The sequence below is a fragment of the Orcinus orca genome, chromosome 3 (genome assembly GCF_937001465.1).
Source record: "Orcinus orca chromosome 3, mOrcOrc1.1, whole genome shotgun sequence".
Taxonomy (NCBI): domain Eukaryota; kingdom Metazoa; phylum Chordata; class Mammalia; order Artiodactyla; family Delphinidae; genus Orcinus; species Orcinus orca.
Genome location: NC_064561.1, coordinates 121,787,072 through 121,804,430, shown reverse-complemented (window position 1 = coordinate 121,804,430; position 17,359 = coordinate 121,787,072). Strand labels below are relative to the sequence as shown.

General features: G+C 45.4%; 1 protein-coding gene across 4 annotated transcripts in view; it reads right to left on the bottom strand.

The window, feature by feature from the left end:
* SERINC5 (serine incorporator 5) overlaps window positions 1-17,359 on the bottom strand; it is a 178,684-nt gene that overhangs the window by 76,986 nt on the left and 84,339 nt on the right. For 2 of the 4 annotated variants that reach the window (XM_049707759.1, XM_049707758.1), the window contains 2 exons: window positions 13,155-13,253; window positions 12,587-12,741 (listed from right to left, as the gene is read on the bottom strand). Coding sequence is in view for 1 of the 4 variants with exons in the window: in XM_012537375.3 (XP_012392829.2) it covers window positions 9,955-9,981 (27 nt within the window). In the remaining 3 variants the exon portion in view is untranslated. Of the gene's footprint in view, window positions 1-9,954; window positions 10,142-12,586; window positions 12,742-13,154; window positions 13,254-17,359 lie in introns of those variants that run through there. The other 2 variants (XM_012537375.3, XM_033409081.2) reach the window with 2 other exon arrangements.

Genomic DNA, 17,359 nt, shown 5'->3' with positions numbered 1-17,359 from the left:
TTCTTTTTAGAATATAAGTTATCTCGATACAGACCACTAACAGATTCCTACAAAAGACTTGCATTTAGAAAATCCACTACGTTAACCCCAATGGTGTTGAAAAATCAGGCAGGGGATGACATGATTAGGACTATACTTTGGTAGAAGGATCAACCTGCTGGTAGTGTGGAAAAAGGAGCAGGCAGCGAAGAGACTAGGAGAGGAAAACCAGTTTGCACGATAACGTATTTCCATCTTCCTCCCTTTAAGTCAACCCCCTCAACACTCTGGCCTTACTTGTGAGGCTGTCATTTAGTCAAGCCACGATGGGCAGGAAGTACAGCACTCACTAGCGTTATTACACTAGTTCCTCCTAGCTTGTGCTCCACAGGGATAGTTCTCTCATTCAGCCTACATTCCCACCTTCTTCTATGGGTCTTCCAGTACTGAAGAATCTGGAAAATGTAACCACATTTCTCAGACTCCTTTGCTCTTGGGGACCTGACAATTAGCAACACTCACAATATTTGGAAGGTGAAAACAAGGTGGGGGCCATCCTCCTGCTGCAGTGTCTGCTTCCCAGCAAGGTCCTAGGACAATGGCCAGACTTGGGGCTCCCATGTTAAGCCGCCAGCTGTGTGGGCGTCAAGAGGCGGGGGGCAGCAGCCTGGGCTTTCAGACTTCTGGATTACTGCTGGAGTGGTGTGCCCTTAAATCCAAGAGTTCAAAGGCGGCCCCCTGACTCTTGCTCCTCTAGCTCTTTCATTTCTTCAACAGTTAATTCCCTACATTAAATCGTTCGGCTTAAAATACCCAGAGGGGTCTCAGTTTCCTGCATTGAACCCTGACACACCTGCATCACCAACTTACAGATAACAAAGAGTCTTAATATTGTCTTGTTTTCATCCCTTCCAACAATCATATAAGGGAGGCAAGACACAAATTTCCCCCGTTTGAGGAAGAAAGAAACCAAGGCTCAGAAAACTTAAAAACTGGGAACGGTAGTGAGCTCCCCAACACTGGAGAGGCTCAAACACACCAGAGGTACACTTAGGAGGGGCAATTTTACAAGACGTCTAAGCTTCAGATGGGGAATTAAAAGGGATGCCTTTTACAGCCTCTTCCAAAAGTTTCTCTGATTCCAGGATCTGCCTCATCAATCACCACACAAATAGCCCAACCTGGGCTAAGGATCATAGCATTAGGCGACTCAGCCCTCCGTTAAATTACTGAGATACAATGCAAGAAACAAAACACTGGAAAATAAATCCCGTAAAGACCTCGTGAGCTTTGTTTCAAAGAGCAACTGGCTAGTTTATAAAAAACGATATTTAAACAAACATTAGCCTGATTTTCCATCTCTCCTAGTTATCTCTGCCTAAATAAGATTTAAGCGGTTGTGTGTATGTGTTTTTCCTACTTTTGTTTAGACTAGACAGTTTTCATGAGGGGGAAAATGCTGTCTAATCACTATATTTTGTAACCTTACTTCAAACCGAAATTGTTTCAAAATTTATTCTGTGATAAGAACCCACCCTAAGTTTTTCCATAACAGCTGCTTTCCTTAAACATCAGCTCAACTTTAATCTCACAAGGCAAACTACAGAAGAAAAGCCAAAAGTAAAGTCCTATTTCCTTCAAAATTCAAACAGATGTTTTAATGTAATCAAACAAATCCATTGTTTGAATTTCCTACCCACACACACTACACTGACTCCCAGATTATGTTCTAAAATCTTCTAAAATATCATTAATACACAAGCTAGAAAATAAGAGGATGTCCCCCCTGGAAATGTTTAAAATTCATTTTAACAAGGGTTGCAAAGGTTCACTTTGGACTACTTGAAAAACCTGATCCTTAGGGACAATCAAGGTGGTCTAGATGAGTAACTTGATCCATTGGTTGCTTGCTCTCAGCATCCCATCGCAATCGCAAATTCAACTAACAACAGCAGTATGTAATGGCAATTCACTAACAATGCCCCTTGGCTCAGGACACTGAAAGTACACAAGATCTTTATCTATAATTACCATTATAATTAAAGATACGGAAAGCACTTTAGTCAAAGGGTAAGATGGAATTTGTGTCCAATGGCTAGTTCTGCAGACATACCATGTTACACTAGGACTTCCTTTTTAATGTTAAATTATCATAGGTGAACAGGCCACATACTGCTCTCCTGCTCTGAATACAAGTAGACAATGCCATCGTTATTGCGCTGTCCTTTCTAAAGGCTTCTAAAAGGCGATTTACATTAAAACACCTGGGAAACTGAAAAGTAAGCTTCTGAGTCTCACAGTTAACTCACTCCCAGATATTCAATATCTCTGGGAAATTGACAGGCGATATTCATAGAGAAAACGGGGGTGGGAAGCAAGCAGTTGGCAAGGGGGTGTTACCTTTTATCTCATTAGCAGAGAGATGAATCAGAGGCTGCCCTCTACTCCCTACAGATGGGCCCTCCCAGTAAAGCAATCCCACTCAGGCCTGCCGCAGCCCAAAGCTATTTTGCCAGCCTGCCCAGGTCAGCTCTAAAGCCATCCAAGAAAACAAATCTGAATGAGCAACCTTCATGCTGACTCTCCACCTACAAAGGCAAGGTCAGTGACAAACTTATCTTTCCAACAACGTGAACTTGGCTAACTACACAGACCCATCTCCAAACCACTCTTTCTGTATCAGCAACAGTTCACCGTCAGCCGAATCACCACCACCTTTGTCAGTATGGTAGAGCAATGATGTGGCCATTTTACTGCAACTTACCCGCATTTTATAAAACGCATAGAAAAATAAAACTGCCAATACTAGTGATAAGCACAGGACTCAAATTTAATGCAACTGAAACAAAGAAGGGCACCTTTATAGAGCAAGAAAACAGAGACAGAAAACACCATCTAGACAGATGGTATCCACATAAGTGACTGTAAAAAGACCAAAGTTAAAGATGATGTTGAAAATGGTTATTGTCGATGGCACCTAAAGGAGGTGTAGCTGGGATTTTCTTCATTATTTTTAGTCTTTTGGGAATTGAAACACACACACACACACACACACACACACACTCGTATTAACACATAAGTCTATTAACTGACTTTCACATATTTACGTTTACTTAATACCTCTGGAAAAACTGCCACTGCACTACTTTCTGGGTATAAGCCCAGAAAACACGGCTGCAAATGAGTGGCTGGTGCACTTGAAAAACTCCTGTAATTCAGCAGAGTTGAATCAAACATAGCACCTACAATATAATCCCAACTCCACAAAGTAAAATCATATATATTAAATGTGAGTGACTGTTATAAAATATCAAAATACGGTTCTCTCTGGGTGATATGTATTTCACAAATGCCCCAAACTGTTCAAAAAAGCATCAGTCATGCAAAGAATGAACTTCTGTGCCTAGATCCCTTCCAAGGGTGGAAGCAACACGTGATATAATGAGGACCTAACATTTCCAATCACTATAAACAAAGAGCTGTAGGGAAAAAGTTTTGTAACCAAAAGCACACAACAGGGGGTTCAGCTAGGTCACACAGTACATGCTCTGTCTAGGAGAGAGGAAATGCACCCACACAGTAACCAGGAAACAACTCCAGTGCATCAGATGACCACATACTAGGTGGTGTGGACAGGTTTTGTGTGCAAGTTCTGAGAACTCTTAAAGCAAGAGGAAGGTCACTTCTTAGGAAAATGCTTCCTGAGCTTGGCCTTAAAAGCAGAGATTTGGGTTTTATAGAGAAGGAAGGACATCTCAGGGAAATTAGTACTTTTATGTGGTATGTAATTTACTTTTTAAAGAAGTCTTCATGGATTTTTGTGTGTGTGTGTGTGTGTGTGTGTGTGTGTGTTTTAAGCTACAGTCTAGAGGTGATCAGATGCCCTGATGAGGAAGACCCACTCCAGCTAACACTTAACAAAAGCCAACCTCTAAATGCCTCCTGCGTGGGCTTCAGTTACTTCTAACACCAATGACCCCAGGCTTTGTTAACCAGTGTAATGATGAGACATGGTGAAAACTGCAAGAACTCTCGATATACAGCAACTCTGCTCAAACCCCTGCACGAAGGACTTGACCAAACTGTAACAGGCTTCTAGTAGCCTGAGGCTGCATCCCTGGGATGACCTAGCTGCCTTTTGCCTTTTTGAGTTCTTGTCTGGAAAAGTTCTGGGCTGTAAAAAGAAATTTACTGTTTGTTCTAGCCAGCACCTAAGATAGGCCCTAACCTCCCTTTTTTTTTTTTTAATTTATTTTTGGCTGCGTTGGGTCTTCATTGCTGTGTGCAGGCTTTCTCTAGTTGCAGTGCGCGGGCTTCTCATTGCGGTGGCTTCTCTTGTTGCGGAGCAGGGACTCTAGGCGTGCGGGCTTCAGTAGTTGTGGCTTGCGGGCTCTAGAGTGCAGGCTCAGTAGTTGTGGCTCGCGGGCTGTAGAGAGCAGGCTCGGTAGTTGTGGAGCACAGGCTTAGTTGCTCCGCGGCATGTGGGATTTTCCCAGACCAGGGCTCAAACCCGTGTCCCCTGCATCGGCAGGCAGATTCTTAACCACTGCACCACTAGGGAAGTCCCTAACCTCCCTTTCTTAAGAGCATTTACTAAATAGGGCTAATAATTGTGAATCCTTCCTCTGCCCATGAGGAGAAGGACAGATAGGACACAGTTCCTACAAGTCTGGAGTGTCTTTCTCAAGGACTTAAATGCCATTCCTTTGAAATGTAATCAATCAGGAAGGATAGGGTCTATCTCCTAGTCTCGGTGGAAGGACAGAATCTAACCTGCCAGCTATCAGACCCAGCTGGCCTCATCACCCATACTCCAAACAAACTCTGGAACGTCTCACTTCCCTAACTCTACTTGGGCCTCCACTCACTCCTCCCTATTCCCTCATCGTCCCTTGAAAACTCCCAGTGATCTGTGCTAATCAGGATGGAGCTCAGGTCCTTCTGTCAGTAAGTGGTTACTGAACAAAATCTGTTTTCATTGCTTTAACTAACGTCCAGCTTTATTTATCTTTGACAGTGGGCAGCCCCTGGTGGCATTCTGTGGCTTTGTCAATCAATTAATATAAAAGACGTTAGAAATTTGCTTTCGTTGGGGAAAATCTCAGGGATCAAGTAATACAATCTGGCTGGAAACACCCTGGCGTAGGCATTCCCACCCTTATATGAGCCGGCTACAAGGACAAGGAGTGTTCTGCCTGAGAGTGGTACCGTGGGCTTGATCCCCATGAGGTCCTGCGCTTCAGCAGTCTTGGTCAAGTTCTTCCTTCTAGAAGGTTGTCACATCTGCCTCAGGGGAACATGCAAGTTGCGTGTCAGTGCACCAAGAAGGGCAAAGAGCTGGAACTTCGTGAAGCCGCAGATCAGGCTGTGTAACTGTGCTGTGCCTGCCTGCCAATAAATGCCCGCACAAGTGACAGAATTTGGTCTGAGACTTGCTGTCTTTATAACCTGGACCAGACTGTGAGGAAGAAGCTAAACCCCACCCACTGGTAACTCCTGGCAACCACCAATATCTACCAAGACAGCCTCACAGCTATGCATTCAAAGCTGCCTTAGGGCCATTATAAGCAACAATGGGCAACAGTTCCTCATGATTTATTCATACTGTATTTAGAATAATAAGGAATAACAGTTTCCCAGTTAGGAGCTCCAACTTGAGTCAGGTGGACCAGTGTTGAAGGCCTGGCTCCACCACCATGTAAATATCAGTCAAGTTAATTTATCTCTCTGCACTTCAGTTGCCTCACCTGCAAAAGGAGGCCAATTAGAACATTCCCCGACCCCGTAGGGTTGCTGTGGAGAATGAGTGATATAACGTAGATAAAAACAGCACACTTGTGAGCATGAAATAAGCTTCAGCTATTGTTACTATTATCATTAATGCTTATACTTGCCTGGAGTAAACCCTGCCAAGCCTTACTCTCAAATTGCCTTGACGGGCTGTCTAGATCTTCCAATTACACATCTCATTTCACCTCTGACAGGGTGTCCTGTCACTTTCTGTAGTGAGCTTCCCCCGCACTTCCAATCCCCAGCTAGCCCTTAGTTCCAGGAGAGCAAGGATGCACTTTGTTAATCACCCAATGCCCGGGGGCCTTACCACAGTGCTGGGCACCCAGAAGGTGTCGACTGACCACTGTCCTGTGACCTCTGCTTCCATTAGCATCGATCAGCCAACAGCCTAAGCAAAAGCTAAGTATATCAGGGTCAATGCAAAGATAAAATGACTCGGAGACTGTCCAGGTAGAGGTGGATAATGGTCACTAAGATTTTAGGGGTTCCTTACTCTGTGCCAAACCCTATACTAGAGACATTATCCCATGTAATACTCATAATAACCCTAGGAGGTATTATCACACCCATTCAACCTCGGAGGAAAACTGAGGTTAATTGAGGGTAAGTGACATGCACAGTCACACCACCCCTCCGTGTCCAGATTTCCCAATTCAAACCCAGACCTGAGTCCAAAGCCCAGGCTCTTTTCTGGGTTACACATTGTTTCTGACAGTATCAGTTAAAGTCCCCCAAATTTCTATCTCCAACCTCAAATTTCTCCCAACTTAAAAATCCAACCGATGACTTGCCATCTCTATTTAATTTATAATAAGCATCTCAAATGTAACAGAGCCAGAAGAAAACTATGGGTTTTCCTTGCCAAATGTCTTCCTCCCTTCAAGCCTCCTGCCTCACCTCAGTGAGGCACTATCACCTATGCAGTTGCTCGGGTCATAAACCGAATCTCTCTCATTCCCACACCCCACTTCTAACCCATGTAAAAGTCCAGCTCTACCTCTACAATATGCCCAGAAGCCAATGACGCCCCACCATAAGCACCACGACGCCCTAAATTAAGGTACCACACTCTCCCCTCCTTAGCCTAGGGCAACGGCAGGTTGCCAGGATTCAAGCTTCATCAAGAAGAATTCGGGCTCACGGCGGAAGCCCAGACCACTGCTCACACGCAGGAGGAGGCAGCTTAAAAGTATTCACCGGGGAGCTTCCCTGGTGGCGCAGTGGTTGAGAGTCCGCCTGCTGATGCAGGGGATATGGGTTTGTGCCCCGGTCCGGGAAGATCCCACATGCCGCGGAGCGGCTGGGCCCGTGAGCCATGGCCGCTGAGCCTGCGCGTCCGGAGCCTGTGCTCCGCAATGCGAGAGGCCACAGCAGTGAGAGGCCCGCGTACCGCAAAAAAAAAAAAAGTATTCACCGGGTGGCCAGCTCTGACTGCTCTCCCTCCATGCCAGTCCCTGAGAGTCAAGTCTTCACAGCACCCAAGGTGACCACTTCTGTTCCTCCAACACCTTGGAAGACCCCCTACCCAGGCCCTGACGTGGGTGCCTCTCCTCCTTTATCAGTCTCAATTCCCAGGGCATCTTCTCAGACAGACTTCCCCAGCAGACCCTACCCAAAGCCACTCTCCCACCAGGACCTGTGGCAGTACCAGCACTTGCTGGTACTGGTTTCGCTGCTTCCATGCTTATGAAATGCTGCCCCACCCCAGTCACTGAGGGCAGAGATGACGTTTGCCTGGCTCACTGCCGTATCTCCAGCTCTTGGCACACAGGAGGTGCTGTGATATTGTGATATGATCAGAAATATTTATTCGGTCTTCCACCCCGCTGTGGGAGGCCCAGAAGACTTGGGATTGGCAGCTGGAGTGTGCGGGGGGAGGGGAGGGGGAGGAGGGCGGACCCCTAACCTGTGGGATACTAACTCCAGGTAGTGTCAGAATTGAATTGTTGTACAGCCAGTTACTATCTGGGGAGCTGGGGAACTGGCTGGTGCGGGGGTAAAAACAAAACAAAAAACCCGTACACTGATGTCATAAGTGATGTAGGTAAAAACAATGCACAGGTGCTCAAAATTTTTTTTCAAAGGATTCACAGACTTAGATATCTTCTGACAGTGCTGCATTTTTTTTTAAATGCAAACTTAACAGCCCCATTCATACGAAATTATAGTGTCATCACCCCCTCCCTGTGTTGAGAGCCACCACAGTGAAGCCTCAAGCAGTCCCTAGAAAGCAGAAGTTAATTTTCCTGTGATGAACGGCCAGGATTTGGTTCTTTCCAAAGTCCTGAGAGGGGGATTTCAGAAACAAGTCACAAGGACTTCCCTGATGGCGCAGTGGTTAAGAATCCACCTGCCAATGCAGGGGACATGGGTTCGAGCCCTGGTCTGAAAAGATCCTACATGCCGCAGAGCAACTAAGCCCGTGCGCCACAACTACTGAGCCCGCGTGCTGCAACTACTGAAGCCTGTGCTTCACAACAAGAGAAGCCACCGCAATGAGAAGCCCGCGCACCTCAGTGAAGAGTAGGCCTCGCTCACAAAACTAGAGAAAGCCCGTGTGCAGCAACGAAGAGCCAACGCAGCCAAAAAATAAATAATTTTTAAAAGTTCTCACTTTAAAACAAACAAAAAGAAACAAGTCATGAAACCCTGCCAAAATATCAACCATACCAATAATTCTTTTATAAGACCCACTTGAGTACTGGCAATAATTTTCAGAACCCTAAATCACCTGCTGGGAGCCACAGAAAACCTCAAGGGACTGGAGAACAGGTGCCCTGAAATATCTGTAACGTAATCACTGTATAATGAAGTGTCACATCAAATTAGAACTATCTCAAAATAACAACAATGAACGATTTGCAAAGCTTTGTTGAGATTTGGAATATTCTGAAAACAGCCTTTTCCCATCCACTTTGGTCTCCAAAGCCCTGAGAAGGTATTAAATGTCCTCCTGTCGCCTTGCCTGACTCAGGGCAAGGCATTCCACCTCAAGTTAAAAACCTCAATTTCCTCATCTCTGCAAAGGCCAGCTTGAATGCATGCCAAGTACAGTATTAGACCTCAAAAACCAAGTGATAACTTCACACGGCCACTGCAAAGAGGACGGATTATCTACCAGTGTAATCGGCGGGTTAGAGAAACCCACAGCTTAACCCCTGCATCAGTTACGGGCTGGCCTCTGATTGTCGCAAGGCTGAATGTATTAAGAAGCAAAAAGCCCGGTATGCCCTCAGGAGTTAGACTCATTTGAGAAAACGCACCATTAAAAACTGTACAGAAATGCCGATAATCAACACGGCTAGGAAGGAGGGAGCGCGACGTGCAGAAGGCTTTACCTACTTCTTTTTTTTTTCTAACTCTGCAGGAAGGAGTGAAATCAACATTAAAGGTTAAAAACTACTACTAATTCTGCCCTGCTGCACTACTAACCGGTAGAAGACGCCCATCCCAAGCGGACACAGGTGTTTTAAGATCTCATGAGTTAAACAGGCGAGAGTTACAAAACAGGCTCGGGCAAGTTCAGCTGAAAGGAGGGATGGCTTCAGGCTCGCGCTCTACCCAGTCAGCCGCGTTTGGGTCCAGCCAGGGTTGGGTCGGGAGACTCAGGAAGCAGGGCTGAGTCTTCCCAGCGCCCAGACCTGAGCACAGCGGTTTGGAAAGCAGTCTTCCAGAATTTCGCGAAGAAAAAGAGCCAACGCTCCAGAGCCTGGCGAGATGTCAAGCGCAACTCGTCTGGGCCACATACGACCCGTTCAGGGCATGGAAAAGGAGTGGCTGCCCAAACCCACGTCTTCTCCTGGGTTCATCGGGTTGGCAGAGCCAGGTGGCCTACGGAGCTGAGCACCACACACTTGTGTCCTGGGGAGGAGGCGACACGCTCCTGAAACAGTCGGGATCCTCCGCCCGAACCCTGCCCGCCCCGCCCTAAGCGAAGTTCCTAAGGCCGAACGGGAAGACCTCGGGGTAGCCTCTAGGGCTTCCCCGTGTCCCTCTGGCCCGCCTGCCGCGGCACACGGTTTTCCCCGAAGGCCGAGCGCCGCGCTCCGGCCCGGAGCACTCACCCAGGCGGCGCAGGGTCACCCACCCCACTTTCGGCGGCGGAGCTGGGACGTGCACCCAGAGAAGCCCGCGTTGCCTCGGTTCCTGGCCCGGTCTCCCGACCTGTCTCTCCCCGCTCACCTGGCCCGCACAGCACTGCGCTGACATCGTGGCGGCCGACCACCACCAGCGCGCTTGCCGGCTCCCAGCTTCCCTCTGGCCCTCCTGGCTCCCTCCGGCCTCAAGCGTCCCTCTGCAAACCCGCTCACGCCTCCACGCGGCGTAGCCCCAGCTGAACGCGATGCACTGAGGCCTTGGTAAAAACAACTGCCGCCAAACCCCGCCCCGCCACCCCAGGCCCCGCCCCGCCACCCCAGGCCCCGCCCCACTCGCTCGCTCCAGCCGCTGCGGCCGCCCGCAGCCCCGCCCCGTGCCCGCCCCTTCCCGGGCGCACCGCCTCCGAGCCAGCCAGCTCCCGGCTCTCGCTTCCGCTGGCGTCAGGCGGTGGGCGGTGGTCATCACTTCCCGGTGCAGTGCTGGACGCGCCGGCCAGGTATTACCGGGCTCCTACGACGGCCTGGCGGCGCTCGGTCCCCAACCCAGGAGGGCGCGGCGCCCCTAGTCCCCGGCTGTGGTGGAATAGCTGATTGCTGACTCCAATAAACCTTGGAGCCTTTAGTGAGCGATTCTGAGTGTCCTGCACTGCACAGGCGCAATAGGGGTGGCCGGGTGCTGGTCTGTGCTGCGCCTCGTGCCAAACTGGGTTATCCACGGGATCCCTGTTCCAGAAATCCCTTTATCTCCCTCATCTGCCAAGAAAATTTCTCAACTTTTGGGAAGGTTCCCTCGACCGAAGCTTCGAATCCCTGGGCTTGGCTGTTCTGCCCTGACGTTACCATGACACTTGGGGGATCCTGGGAGAACCCTTTCTGTGCTTCCCTGGATATTGATCTATTTTCTAATCTCTCCTCCACCACCCGCGTAAGAGCGCATCCTGGCCCAGGGACTTGGTTTGCATCCCTACTTCCTCTCGCCCAACTCCACTAAAAAAGGGTTCCCTATATTTGTTTGTTACATGCAGAAGGCAGAGAGGGTGCCCCTAGCTTATCTCCCTACCCAAATCTTCTCTCCTCGAGGCCACTTCCCCAAGAAGAGGAATTTCTGTTACTACAAACTTTGTGCCAAGGCCTTTTTACTCCTTAAAATAAGCATTACTGTGTATATTTTAGAAATGAGGCAACTGAAGGCCACACAGTTTAAATAACTTGCCCTAAGCTTAACAGCAAAGCTGAAGAAGCAATACTGGGACTGGAATCCACGTGTCTGATCCCCTCGGGCATGATACAAAGCTTGACCTTAAGCCTTTGGCAAAGTAGTGTCTTTGAGAGCAGTTTAGGAGGTGGAGACTAAGAGGAAAGTCGCATGGAAACCAATCCTTGGATTAGGAGCAGCACAAGATCTAGAATTGAGGCAGGCTGGGAACTGGGATCCTCTACAAGAGTGCTTGCACCTGGACAAACGTCTCCTTGAGCAATAGGATACAAAAAATTATAAGTGACTAAAAATAACTGCACACATGCACAGTTGAGGCAAAGCTGAGCAATAGGATACAAAAAGACCAGGAACAAACTACAAGTTGTTGAGGTGCCAGGAGCTAAAGCATGGTACTGTGCATGATCCTGTCCACTGCACCACCAAAGAGGTGGACAGACCACGTAATGTATGCCTCCTGCCAAACCCACCCATCCATCCCTGTTGTTACCCCATTTAAGGACCCAAGCAGCTTCACTCCGAGAGCTGGCAAGGGTACCTGTTTCTTTCTTTCTTTTTTTTTTTTTTTTTTTTGTGGTACGCGGGCCTCTCACTGTTGCGGCCTTTCCCGTCGTGGAGCACAGGATCCGGACGCGCAGGCTCAGCGGCCATGGCTCACGGGCCCAGCTGCTCCGTGGCATGTGGGATCTTCCCGTACTGGAGCACGAAGCCGTGTCCCCTGCATCGGCAGGCGGACTCTCAACCACTGCGCCACCAGGGAAGCCCAGGGGTACCTGTTTCTTGCTTTTGCTCCCTGATGCTGCAGCTCCAGTCCCAATAAAGCCTTGCCTGAAATTCTCCTCTGACCTCTTACCAACTTCTATTGATTAAAGAGTCCAAGGGCCCGGGTGAGTAACAGAAGCTCCTAGAATCTCAGCTGCCAGCGTTTAGAGGAAGAGAAATAATGGACCAGGCCCTATTCAGAACCATGGAAAGTAATGAGAATTGGCTCTAACTAAAATTTTTTAAATAACAGTATTAAAAATAAAAACAAAAGGGCTTCCCTGGTGGCGCAGTGGTTGAGAGTCCGCCTGCCGATGTGGGGGACACAGGTTCGTGCCCCGGTCTGGGAAGATCCCACATGCCGCGGAGCGGCTGGGCCCGTGAGCCATGGCCGCTGGGCCTGCGCGTCCAGAGCCTGTGCTCCACAACGGGAGAGGCCACAACAGTGAGAGGCCCGCGTACCGCAAAAAAAAAAAAAAGCATAAGCAGTATCAGACCAGTGCAGCCACCTGCTTGGTGGCAGCCTGTGATTCATGAGAAGCCAAGGATCTCACCAAGACTGTCTAGTTAGGTTCACTGTTGGCTGGCGTGGTCACTCTGACCCCATTTCTTGCCCTGGGAGATTCCTTGCGTGCCGGGAGATTCCTATACCCTGGGAAGAGCCAGGCAGCTTCTGGGGAGGGGGAAGATGTGAAATCTACCTACGTTTGAGCCTGCTGGGACTGCAAGGTCTCCTCACCTTTTAGGAGGAGCTCAGGAAGATGAGATCCCTCATCAGGCACCACTGGGTTACAGGCAGAGCTGGTAGTAGGATCCAGGCCTCCTGAATCCTAAACTCATTTTTTCCAAATGGATGCCAACGTGGGAGGATTCTGTGACAATATTAACATCAGCCTGGCAAAGAGAGAATATGACTTAATAACTGGAGGATTTGTAGACTGTGCCCAAGGTACCCAAAAAGCATAGTAGAAGCCTGAGCCTCTGGAGCCATAAAGTTGTAAATTTTAACTCCACCAAGAACTCGCTGGGTGACCTCTGAGCCTCAGTTTCATCATCTGCAAAACGGGGACTAATAGTGCATTAAACTCACCCCTACAGACCATGTGGTACAGGGCCTGGCCTTCATAAGCACTGACTAAATAGTAGCCCTGACTGGTATTAACAAACGAGTTAAAAAGACAATAACAAGTAATCTATGCAGGCTGATTCCTCCTCCCTGCTGGAAAATCTCAAAGGAATATGACTATCATCGACCAAAAGAAAAACGTACAATGTAAAGTGAGTTGAGTTGTATTCAGAGAACTTACTGTGGATCATAGCCCAGGAGACAGCCTCTCAGATAACTCCAAATTGGGGAATTGCTCCAAAGAGATAAAGGAAGAGCCAGGATATATGTGAATTTTTTGCTGGAAAAAAAAAACATGTAGTCAAACATAAAAGTATTACTGCTAATCACAAAGAACAGACATCTCAAGTTAATTATTTTAATACTTTTCTATGAATGGGAAGATACAAGAATCTGGGGTTCTTGAAATTTTTCTGTAGATGTGCTTCTTAACTATATAGGGGCCAGGATGTTTTTCCTTAGATACGCATCTTAACTATCTAGGGGCAAAATGCAGAATGCTTCCTGTTTTTCTCCATCCTGAAGTCCCCTCAGGGCGCGTTGTTGGTGGGTGACAGTGGCTAATGGCTTGATCCCTGTAGAAATGGAATGGCTGGCAACATTTTTTTCTTTATGCTAGGTCTGAAGGTTTACTCCTTTCCTGGCTCTGAGGGCTTCACACTTACTATTTAAGGTCTGGTCCATAGCATCCTTTGCATCTGTGGTCAGTTAGAAAGAATAGAGGTAATGTCAGTAGACATAACATAAAACAGTGGCACCTTAATTTTATTTTAAGTACTCTGCAGGCCTTTTCAAGAAAGACAGTTGTATGCTGTTCCTAACAGGAAGGTAATTTTACAGTCCATACCTTTTGATGTGGATTTTTCAGGAACAAGCAGTAATAGACCTGTTTCAATAGACTGTAGCTCTTGGCAGACCATGTGAAATATTCCCCCCACAAAAATGTTCTTAAATTAACTAAATTAGCTCCTTTTATACGATTTAATTATACACGTATATTTATGACATATTATAAATAACCAGCTTATAATTTGCTCTTTTCCCCTCCTGAATTTAAAGATTTTTTTTGGTTTTTCCTTTTTAGGAAGGAGAAGCCACTGTTGAGCTTAAAGACACCACTCACTGAACTGAAAACAATCGTTATATACATATGTTATTAAAGAAAAAAAGTCATACATTTGCTTTTTTCTAACTTTGAATTTAGAAAACTTCATTACAAATTTAATTTCTAGTTCAAGAAATGGCTTAAAAGCCAATAAAATTAATTATTCTAATTCCCTAAAATTTTCTCAACTTTGAAAAAAAAAACCTAGTGATGTGTTATTGGTATTTAAATATAAAAGAAGAAATTTCTCCAATCTTCACTCATAAAGCTCTAGGGATCTCAATCTAGTATTGAAAGTTTAATTAATTTCAGTTACAAGTAAACAACAAAGTATTCATTTAGAAACAAATAGCTATAAATTTGGGACCCAGGCAAAAAACAATCGGCGTGCTGTAGTGCCCCCACCCCACTCCTTATGGTAATTGCATTCTCCTTTATTTCCATTAAATTAATATATGTACAATGTATTTTAAATGTCACAAATACTACAAAACATAAAATAAGAAGTAGCATCTCCCTTCTCCACATCCTTTCTTTCAGTCCCTTCCCCAGAGGCAACCACTTTCAATTACTTTAGCAGTTTTTCCTTATTACCTCCATATTTTTTTAACATTTTTTTTTATTATTATTATTTTTCATGCCACACGGCATGAAGGATCTTAGTTCCCCAACCAGGGGTCAAACCCATGCCCCCTGCAGTGGAAGCATGGAGTCTTAACCACTGGACTGCCAGGGAAGTCCCAACTCCATATTTTTAAATAATATTTTTATGCTGTTATTTCCTGATCTGTTGACTATATTTATTGTGTATTATCTTTTATGTTCCATGTGGGCTGAAAGCTTAACCCACTGAGCACTTCTATCTGCTATCTTGCCAATCTAATTCTATCACTTTTCATAAAATAATGTGTAATTAATTTCATAAACTAATATGTAACTCTGGCTAGTAAAAATTATTCATTGCATAGCCACATAGTGTATAACAATAGCATTTCTTTCTTGTCTCTTTTTATTTTTCATTCCCATCTCCCTTTCCTGCAGAGGCAGTATATTTAGTGGTTAGGGTTAGAGACTCTGGAGCCAGACCCTGCGATCAGACCTTTGCTTTTGTCGCTTATTAGGTCTGTGATTTTAAGCAAGTGACTTCTCTCTGTACTTCAGTTCCTTCCTCTTTAAATGCTGAGGATTAATAAAAGTATACAGATTAAAGCACTTAAATAGCACCTAGCATGTGTTAAGTGTCTGGAGTTGTGTTGGACTCGCATGGTTTTCTTTCTACCTAATCTTGATTTTTCTCCATTTGTCCATCTGGTCTATCATAATTCTTTTCTCCCAGATAAGCAACCATGTCAGATAATCTATCAATTCCATTTTCCCCAAGAGTCCTTTCTTTCTCACAGACATCTCCAAGCTACTGCAGTCTGGATCCCTCCAGGCTGCTACTGATGGCTGCCATCCTGGCGTTCCCCTTGCTACTCTCTTCCCCGATATCTGGCTTCCTGGAGTCCTCTTTCTTGATTTTCTCCCTTGCTTTGGTGAATACATCAACACTTTGGGACTCCAAACCCCTTCTTTTAACCCTATATTGACCTCCCTTGACCTGCTTAACTTAAAATAAAAGTTATTCATCTTTATTTTTAACTCTAATCTTTCTGTTGTACCCTCATCCTACCTTTGATTCCATTACCTCCTGTCTCCTCGACTTTCTCTCTTCCAAGCATTTTAAGCCTTTGCTTTCTATTGAATCATTCTCAAGCTCCAAACATGGTCAGATTTCTCCTAAATTAAACAACAAACGAAAACCTCATTTCAACTCAGCGACCACCCTTTCCTCTTTTCTTCATCTTAAAACTTCTAGAAAACAAAATTTGGTGCTCCACTCTCCTGAACTCTCTCTGGCCTGGCTTCTGTCCCTCTAGGCCACCGAAGCTGCAGCTTCTGAGGTCACTGGGGCCCCCAGCTCCTGTTCCTAAGCCTCCTATTTGCTTTAACTCCTGCTTAAAATCATTTTCTTTCTATCTCTTTATCCAAACACAGAAAGAAAATTGAATATTACTCCACTAATTCCCGTTTAGAGGATTTTTTAAAGAAATGTGCTTTTATTTTTCCAAATTCAACTAAGGACAACAAATAAGCTAACAATGTGTTACCTGGTCAAGATTTTTAGGGTAAATGCTTTGGAAAACCAGAGAAATCTTTTGTAATCATCCTCAGTTATTTTGTACTTAGAGAAAACTAATGATTCTTCAGCACTCAAATGGGTGCTTTAAAAGTTTTGTCTCAGTATTTTAAAGATTCTTCCTTTAATCCATTTCACATTATTAATTTGCTTGGAAAGTCCTTGGAGTGTAAATAATACAAAGGAATATACTCCTATATAACACCCCAGGGAACCCAAATTCCAAGTTAATGAAGAGGGTAGAGCGTCATTCAACAGGTTTTTCAGCATTACTCAACCCTTCTGGGAACAAATTAATATTTTTAAAGTCCTCTTGGACTAAGGGCCTAGTCTTCATATCAGTGGAAAGAATATATATGTATATTCTTCATATATAATATGTATATATTTCCCACACACCCCCCGTCTCTGAGATGTATCATTTACACTCAGATTTTAAGTTACCTCTTTCTAAGAAAACTCAGTAGGAATGTTTGGAGAGGCTTTGCGTCTCTAACTTAATTAAACTATATAGTTGTCTTTGAGTAGATTTTTGAAAGGTTCCAATTTCTTCTCTTAGAGATAAATATTTGGGTAGATCAGGCAAATAATTATTACAATCACTATTCAATCGTATTATGAACTTTAATGAACATTTCTGAAAACAACTCATTTCTGTTCTTCTGCATACCAAGGAAAATTATTCTGACTTCTTTGGTTTTAAAACTCAATCCAGAAAACTTTCCATTTGCTGATTTCAAGTAAACACATTCAGAAAAGCTTGAGGTTGGAGGTTGAGGTTTGGGGGGCTGGGAGGGGGACAAAAAAGAGAGCAGGCATCCTTTTCAGTTTTCCTGGTTAATCCATTCTAATTAATTTCCTGAGCAGAAGAACAAGAGGTGAGCCCATTTCTTCAAATAAGAGCACTTTGTGTTGTCTTATCTTTTTAATGTGTATTTAAAGGAACTACTCCTGCTGGTTTGTTTTAAATTTGCTTCATAAGATGCATCCTTTGAAGTAAGAGATCCTTGGAGGTGATTGGTTTTAAAAGAATCATGGCCAGTTAAATGCCTGTGAAGCCATACAGTTTCATGAAAATCAATAAAAGGCTTTCATTGAGGGT